At 31.1% G+C, this 9787-nt stretch overlaps 1 protein-coding gene across 1 annotated transcript in view; it reads right to left on the reverse strand.

Annotated features, from left to right (window-relative positions):
• The window catches only part of fig4a (FIG4 phosphoinositide 5-phosphatase a), a 76526-nt gene extending 67808 nt beyond the window's left edge, over positions 1-8718 (reverse strand). The window contains exons 1-5 of the mRNA XM_016450887.1: positions 8669-8718; positions 7011-7105; positions 4691-4789; positions 2697-2700; positions 1251-1407 (exon numbers count right to left, since the gene is read on the reverse strand). Coding sequence (XP_016306373.1) covers positions 1251-1407; positions 2697-2700; positions 4691-4789; positions 7011-7073 — 323 coding nt within the window. The 5' untranslated portion in view covers positions 7074-7105; positions 8669-8718. The remainder of the gene's footprint in view (positions 1-1250; positions 1408-2696; positions 2701-4690; positions 4790-7010; positions 7106-8668) is intronic.
• Between the last annotated feature and the right edge of the window lie 1069 nt (positions 8719-9787).

Raw genomic sequence — 9787 nt, forward strand, 5'->3', positions numbered from 1 at the left:
CACACACACACACACACACACACACACACACACACGTGTGAATTGTATTCTGAGATCAGAGTGACCGACCGCAGCAGGACAGACACGGTTTGTGACGAAAACCTGAAGAAACAGAGAAACAGCACACTAGCATACTAACTATCACTACTACTGCAGTATGCACACTGACAACACACTGTATGTGAGATTCCTGTAAGCAAAGAGCCTCAAAAGACTCATTATTTATTCTGATTGCTAAAAGTTAAGATATTTTAACACAAAATAATACTACAACTGGATAAAAACACTACAGATCACTTACTGTAAAGCCTGACATATGAAATAATTTTTAGAACCTTATACAAAATATTTTTTAAATAATCTAAAAAAAAAAAAAGTTTTGATATGTGTTGTTATTGATCCATCAGGCTTGTATGGCTCATTTAGTCTGATATAGTGAGGATATGATGGAAAAACAGCAGTTTTTATACAAAAATATGCAGTTTGCTACAGATGCTGATATTTCTATGATGAAAGTCTGATGCTTGTGATGTAAATCAGTGAGATCTTTATAGCAGTGCAGCAGATACTGACATAAAATGCTATAAATATCAGTCGTGGCTCTATATCTCCAGTAATAAGATGAGATTGAAATGATCCAAACATATAATGCAGTGATTGAGAGCTGAAGAAATAAAGGCTCCTCAGAAGATGTGAGATGTTCTGGAGGCTTGTGAAGATCATTCCTCCGCTGAGGAACAGTGAAAGTAAAGCTTCTGGAAACAAACGCTCCTCAAAAGATCCTGAGGATCAGATTTGAGACTCTAAAACATGATTGATGGAGAATCAAGTAAAGCTGAGCTGCTTCAGTCCAGTAAGTGTTCATCTGGAGATATTACTGCAGTTATTCTGACGCTTACTTGATAAAAACCAGTCAAGATTTGACACGAGAAGCTCCAGCTGAAACTGGACGTTTGGACAATTACACTAAAAGAGCTTTGACTGGAGAAAAACTCTTCAGACTTTTCAGGTTCTAATCATTTAGAGGGCCTAGAAATTCAAATGTCATGTATGATTCAGTAGGGTTAATATAAACAGCATACAGCATATTTAATCTAGTATGCACTGCAGTAAGCAGCAGCACACTAGCAATCCATTCTGAACAGGATCATGTGACCAAATCCGAGTGATCTTATTGGTCACTCGCTGTAGAACTGGCCAGCAGTAAAATAACAACATATAATTATCAAATATGCATAAAAGTCTCTCACCGCGCCTCATCAGGGTGTGTGACTCTCACAGAGTCATTAGGAATGTAGATCATATTCGTGTCTTCAATCTTATAAATCGAGTGGCCGCCGATATCCGCCATCCTGCGGCGTTTAGTGATCAACACGATATAGTAACCCTCCAGAAACCGCACGAAACCTGAAAGACACGAGAGAGCAGAGAAACTCATGCTGGGGTTTTACACTTTACAGTAAGTTCTCATTAGTTAACATACAATACATGAGTTAGTTTATGATTTAGCACCATGGCGAGAGAAAGCGAAAATATAGGAAAAGTGGGAAAATAAATAAGATTTATTTATTTGAATTGCATATACAATTTCCACCCGTTTGAATTACAGTTTTATCATAAACTAATAAACTTAATGTGATGCACATTTGGTATATCAATAGATCAGATTTCTGTAATATTACTAATAAACTGAATATCAGGTTTTATATTTGTATTATCAATAAATCCAATTTGTTTCAGTCATACATTTTAACTAATTAATTATTCACAGCTAGCCATATTTAACCATGTTCATACTTTTCAACAGAATACATTTTATTGCTTTCACAATTAACAGATTTTAGCTGATTCTAAGCGATTTAAATAAATGCATTTTGAAAATATGATTGTTTAAATAAATTTAAATTGCTACTTATAAATAATAATAAACTATCATTTTTTGAGTGAAGAAATCTGACCTGTTTCATTTATGCATGACTGACAAAAATGCATCATATTAAGTTTATTAGTTTATGTTAAAACTGCATAATTATAAATGGATGGAATTTTATATGCAATTCAAATACATAAATCTTACATTTTGGTTGATGTAAAACAACAAAATTACTACAGCTAACTAAAATTAAAACAGAAAATATATCAATAAAAACGTATTCAAAATATTAATAAAAATGTATTTAAAAAAATTACTTTGTTTCTTCATCAGATTTGGAGAAATGTAGCATTGCATCACTGTCTCACCAATGGAAGTGAATGGGTGCCGTCAGAATGAGAGTCCAAACAGCTGATAAAAACATCACAATAACTCCAAATCTGATGAAGAAACAAACTCATCCTAATCTCGGATGCTCTTGAGAGTGAGGATATTTTCAGCAAATGTTCAGTTTTGAGTGAACCATTGCTTTAACTGTGCATCAGACAACAATATTTCCATTTCTTTCATGTTTAATGTGCATTCAGAGGCGAACACATCACTCTAATGACGAGATTTGAGGGTATAATCAACCGCAGAATCAACAATAACATGCCGTGTTTGTCATGAATCTATCAGGTGTGCCACACACACGTCAATGTTCTGATCTACTTGTTTGTGCACTAAATTCGCACTTCTTATTACTTCCACGACACCCGCTCCCTCAGCAGAAGGTGATTTGAGGCGTATGGAGGTTGTATAAGACACGATTTTGATGACTAACACAACTAAAAGTGAGATTTGACCAGATGTGTGTCAGCAGAAGTAGTGCTGTTATTGTTAACTAAAACTCTTCAAATCGATTTTGTTAATTGAAATACAGCTGAAACTAAATAAACATTACATAAACAGTAATGCGTTGCACTTGCAATGCCAAAGTCATGGGTTTGATTCCCAGGAAGTGATCAAATGTATAGCTTGAATGCATTTAGAGTCACTCTGGATAAAAGCATCTGCCAAATGCATGAATGAATGCAAAACATAAATATTAGACGATAGATGAAAAAAATTATAAGTTACTTTGGAAACTTACTGAAATAAGTTAAATTGAATTACTAAAACTTAAATAAATAAATTAAGGTTAAATATATATATATATATATATATATACTAAATCTATTAAAAAAACTAATAAAAATTACAAAGGTATAACAAATTAAGAAAACTAAAACAGAAATAAATAGAAATTAAAGCTACATAGATATATAAAAAAAAAAACCGTAAAAATGACAAAAGCGCATAACATGACAAAACTAAAATAAAGCTAAATAGAAATATTAAAAAACTACTAAAAATGACAAAAACACAAAATTACTAAAACTATTTTAAAAAAATGACAAAAGAATAACAAATTACTAAAACAAAACCTGAAATAAATAGAAATTAAAGCTAAAAAGATATATATATAAAAAAAACTTTAAACAAAAAAAAAATAAAATAAAAATGACAAAAGCACATAACAAAATTACTAAAATAAAATTGAAAAAATATATACAGTAAAGCCAAATAGAAATATGTAAAAAACTAAAAACTAAATCTAATAAAAATGACAAAAGCAAATAACATGACAAAACTAAAATAAATGTAATTTATTAAATGTAATTTATTACATTTATTACAAATATAAAAAAAAACCTAATAAAAATGACAAAAGCACATAAAATTACTAAAAAAAAACTGCGGTGAAACAATGGCGGACTGATGACAGTCACTCAGGGCGGAGCTAAGGTAAGACGCCAGTCCAGTCTGTGCTGAAACGCTACTGTCAATCAAACTATTGTGGGAGGGGCCTGTCTGTGTGACGTCACACAGACAGGCATCTGAGATCGGCTCGATTTGAGAAAGGGGAAAACATTTAACCAGATTAAACAAAAAACACTGGGAGGATTTTTATCATTATAGGGTGGTTGTGTACACACACTGCCAACACACATTTCAGTTCAAACAACTTAACTACGTAAAAGTGCATGTAGCATCCGATGACCCCTTTAATAAAAGAGCAAAGAAGTTGGACATTTTATTCAAAAAAGGTTTAATATGTTATTTCCACCACAGAGTGAACAGTGATTTAGTAAAAAAACCAATCTTTAAAATAAAATAAAATAAAATAAAAAATAAAATAAAATATGAGATGATAAACATAAAACTAAATTTTAAAATGTTTCCTTGGCAACAAAAGCACATAATTACTCAAACTAAAATAAATAGAAATTTAAGCTATAAAAACTAAACCTAAAAAGATAAAAGCACATAACAAACTTCATAAAACTAAAATAAAATATAAAAAACTAATAAAAATGACAAAAGTGCACAATATTATGCACTTTAGAGTTCATAACAAATTACTAACACTAAACTAAAATAAATATAAATTAAATCTACACAGAAATATAGCAAACAAAAAATAATAACATGACAAAAGCACATAACAAAATTACTAAAACAAATATAAATTAAAGCTACACACTAACATAAAGTAAAACTAATAAAAGACAAAGCAAAAATTACTAAAACTAAAGTAAACAAATTAAAGCTACAAAGAAACATGAAATTACACTAATAATAAAAATTACAGAACACAACAATTTTGACTAAAACTAAAATAAATATAAATTAAAGCTACATACAAATATAAAAAAAAGGTTTAAAATGTAAAAGTAAAATGGGTTGAAACATCATTTCATGTTGCCTTGTTTGTGAAGATTGTGAGCAGCTCACCTTATCATCAATAATGACCAGATCTCGCGGTTCAGTGCGGTCGATCTTCAGGACACGATGTTTCGTTTGAGCGTTATTACTGCCCACCAGAAAATACCTCTGAGGAAACCAAAACAAACTAAAAATGACAATCTATTAACCATTTTGGAAAAGCAACTAACATATATTTTTAAATGGCCGAATGGGTGAAACTCAGGAAAACGTGAGTGTCACATTACATCCTAATATTGAAGAAAAAATAAATAAAAATAAAAAAATTCCGTAAAATTTACGGTAAAAAACCGGCAGCTGTGGTTGCCGGAATTACAGTATTTTACCGTTAAATTCACGGCCATTTTTTACAGTGTATATATATATTCATATTTGCATAAGGAAAATGAATGAAGCCATTAAAAATCAACAATTAAGAACACTTACACTTCCAGAAGTCATTTCAATAAATTCTTGTTATTGCGATATCTTTAGCAAATTAGCAAATAATATTTAAATCACATTACAGTAATGCGAATTTATGAGTAAATTGTGTTTTAATTGTCATGAAAATGTCAAATGCAAGAAAATGACTATTTTCTTTATGCAAGAATACAACTTAGACGCACACTGAAGGAGGAACCTGAGCCATATTTACATTATATGACTATTAAATAAACTGGGGGAAAATGTGTAAAATAATAAAGAAATTACAAATTTATTAATTATATATATATAATACAAATTAATTATAAATAGATCAAAAATGAGATAGATAGATAGATATTAGATAGATAGATAGATAGATAGATAGATAGATAGATAGATAAAACTGGTTAACTCTTTGGAATAGTTAAGGAGTTTTAATGTTTCTGAAAGAAGTCTCTTCTGCTCACCAAGGCTGAATTTATTTGATCAAAAATAGAATAAAAATTGTGAAATATCATTACCATTTAAAATAAGTGTTTTCTAAGTGAATATCTGTTTTTTTATTTCTGTTTTTAGATATTCACTTTTATTTAGTGAATATCTAATTTATTCCTGTGATCAAAGCTGTATTTTCAGCATCATTACTCCAGTCTTCAGTGTCACATGATCTTCAGAAATCATTCTAATATGCTGATTTATAAATAATATTTCACGATATTACTGTTTTACTGTATTTTTGATCAAATAAAAGCAGCCTTAGCGAGCAGAGAAAACTTCCTACAAAAACAATAAAAAATCTTTATTATTCCAAACTTGTGACCAGTAGTGTACATTCAAATAAACTCTACTGTAAATAAATCAGCTTATTTGTAGTTGTTCATTGTCAACTACATATATTTGATCTTATATTATGATTCGACATACTTGATTTCGACAATTAAGCACACTTTCACTTACAAAAGTTATTCATTTTTACCATAATGTATCCAGATTTTCACTTGTGAAATTCTCATTAGACTTTTAAAATTAAAATCAAAATTTAAAATGCATACTGTATACTACAATAATGAGAACTTATTGGTAAAATTTGATTTAATTGCCATGAAAATAATGTCATAATAAACACATATGTGACCCCGCAGCACAAAAGTAGTCTTAAGTCGCTGGGGTATATTTGTAGCAATAGCCAACAATACATTGTATGGGTCAAAATTATAGATTTTTCTTTTATGCCAAAAATCATTAGGATGTTAAGTAAAGATCATGTTCCATTAAGATATTTAGTAAATTTCCTACCGTAAATATATCAAAACTTAATTTTTGATCAGTAATATGCATTGCTAAGAACTTCATTTGAACAACTTTAAAGATGATTTTCTCAATATTTAGATTTTTTTGCATCCTCAGATTCCAGATTTTCAAATATTGTATCTCAGCCAAATATTGTGCTATCCTAACAAACCATACATCAATGGAAAGCTATTTATTCAGCTTTCAGCTGATGCATAAATCTCAATTTCACAAAATTGAGCCTTATGACTGGTTTCGTGGTCCAGGGTCTCACATGGTCCTAAAGCAGACTTTATTTTATTTATGCAAAAATATAAATTCTTAATTTTTATTAAAACAGTGCACCAAACGATACAACACATTGAATATGTCATGGCTGCAGCTCAGACAGTGAATCAGACATCAGGTCTCAGTTTGATGACAGCTAAACACTGCCATCTAGCAGCACAGAGAGACATCAACATCTGTGTGACAGCTTCATATGATGCACATTCATACAGTCAGAAATCTCCTGAATGGATGTACAGTATATATTCATACACAGCTGCTGATCTGATAAACACGATATGCATTTAAAAGACTCAAAGCAATGCATTTATCCTTCGTGAATAATGACAGAAATGTGACTTACGGCTCTGGTCTCATAAAGCACCAGCTTCTGAACTCCTCTAATCACAGCGGCGTTCACAGGCATGATGACGCTTCAGTCCAATCAATTACACATAACTGATGAACACAACACATGCTGAGTGTCATAATCAGAGCTGGGAGATTACTTACAGAATCTAATCTGTTACTGGCTCCAGATTACATGACAAAAACTGTAGTTAGTAACGTAATCCATTACATTACACATTTTAGTTAATATAATCAGACTACTTTTAGATTACTTGTGACCTAACTCAATATACATAGTACCATATTGATATAAAAATACAAAGATTAGGAAAATATATTCCATTCTTTGTTATTAACAACATGAAGTGCATTAAACAAAATTGTGAAATATTATTACCATTTAAAATAGCTGTTTTCTATGTGAATATAATGTAAAATATAATTTATTTCTATGATGCAGCGCTGAATTTTCAGCATCATTACTCCAGTCTTCAGTGTCACATGATCTTCAGAAATCATTCTAATATGCTGATTTATAAATCATAATATTTCACGATACTACTGTTTTACTGTATTTTTGATCAAATAAACGTATTACGTTAAATCTTACATTTTATATCTTACACGTTTATCAGATCAGGAAACCCTGTAAACAAAGCAGCTGCACTACTTTCTGTTTCTGAATCGTGTTTAAATGATTTAAACAGACATTCAGATTTGTGTATTTGCTATGATGTTCATCACGGCGCCAAATACTTAAATATTTAGACTTAATAGGCTATTTATTTTCAATCTTTTTTTACATTTTAATCTTTAATCTGTGTAAAACTTTGAACTTTATACATTTTTCTGTATTACTTTATTGCATTTAAATGCTCAGTTATTTTTGTTATAAGAAAAAAGTTATACTGCATTATGACAGCACTTTTTTTAATACTACATTTTAATATCGTTACAATACCGTACACCGCGATAACAGCATCATCGATTAATCGCGACATGAAAATGTGATACCGGCACACCCCTAGTGTGTATAACATGTGATAATGTAATCCATAAAAAGTAACTGCAGTCTGATTCTGAGTATTTTAACGTAATCTAATTACAAGATTTTGGAATATGATTACGTAATCTAGATCACATGTAATGGTCATAACGATGCACTTTCATATGACAAAACTTCTCTATTATAGCTACAAATCATGAACAAATTTACATAACCATTGCAGAATCAGGAAAATGTTAATAACTTCATTTAAAAACGCATTTGTTTGCATTTAGCACTGCCTTGAATAAACTATTCCACATAACAGACATGACATATTTAGCTTACTTTTCATTATTTAGTCTGCTCTTTAGAAGCTACACAAGATATTTAAACGGCTCCCAAAAATAACTAACTAAATAAGATCAGTTTATACCGATTGTATTTGTAAGGTGTATGTAAACAACTGTAAGTACTTGAAAAACAAAACACATGAATGATAATCCAGGACTAATCTAATATGAGAATAAGATGCTAATGCTAATAACAAAATGAGGAAGATGTTGGTGTTTATCGAACCTATATGGACTGTTTACGGCCTTTGCGTTTTAAAAACAAGCCGGTTTCTAAATTACAGTGATGATAATAGACAGAATTCGAACAAGAACCAAATAAATAGCACTTACAGTCTGCGGACGCCTGCATGAGTGTCGATATATTGAGAAATGTTGTGTATTTACATGTGACTGTCATGCAGCTCAGCTGAGACGGAACCTCCGCTGGGACAAAAAACACAAACGGAAAAGCGATTTGAAAAACACGCACACTGACTGGACAAGTAGTATGAAAAACAGTCACAGTTGTTTTTGTCGCGTTGTGTTAGACAGATAAGTTAACTTGCTCTAAATGTTCATTCCCTGAAAGAAATACTAGTGTTTTTACATTTCTTAAGAACAAAACCCGCCAAAAATTACGCTAGCGCTACGTAACGAAGCTTCGAATCACTACTCTTCCTTTCAATTACTCAAATGTCTCATTAAAATCTCTACAAATTAATACAACTGATCCGAGATCAGGTAAAAAAAAAACTATAGACATTGGTTCAGTGGTCAGTGAACTAGTGATGGGAAACGAATCTTTTCGGAACTTCGAATCAAAATGATTCACTGATTCGAAGCACTCGAGTGATTCGAATCGCCACACGCTGGTCAAAACTGTGTAAATGCAAAAAAACATGCATTAAAAACAGCCTTTACAAACCCAATGCAAATGCTTTATTGAAAGTATAATATATTAAATGCAATTAAAATAATAAAATACCATTAAATAGGCTATGAAGTGTCTGTACAATGTGTTTTTTATTATTATTATTATTATTATAATTACTGCTTCGAATCACATCTGTTTGGAATCGTATGCATGTTCACTGTAGTGATGGGCGCTTTCGAAGCATCGAAACCTTTGTGAAAATGTTGTGTCGAAGCAGCGGTTCCGAGCGCATATCAAACTGCCAAGGTCACGCGATTTCAGTAAACTAGGCTTCGTGACGTCACAACCGTGTCTTGTCGTAATTGGTTCAATTGATTCAAAAGCTTAGATTCTCCAATTGCGCTTCTGTCACACTCTGCAGAGCGCATTTTAAAAGTCGGGTTAAGGTGAGTACTGAATTAACATATTTCTGCAGTCATAAAAATTGTTATATATCTTAGCCCAGCTATTTTAAACTGTTTGATTACATTCTAGGGTTGTTATTATTATTATGCATAAAAAAACTTTATGCAACATTGATAGGAACACTGAGATAA

This window comes from Sinocyclocheilus anshuiensis, unplaced genomic scaffold (genome assembly GCF_001515605.1).
Source record: "Sinocyclocheilus anshuiensis isolate Anshui unplaced genomic scaffold, SAMN03320099.WGS_v1.1 scaffold595, whole genome shotgun sequence".
Lineage (NCBI taxonomy): Eukaryota > Metazoa > Chordata > Actinopteri > Cypriniformes > Cyprinidae > Sinocyclocheilus > Sinocyclocheilus anshuiensis.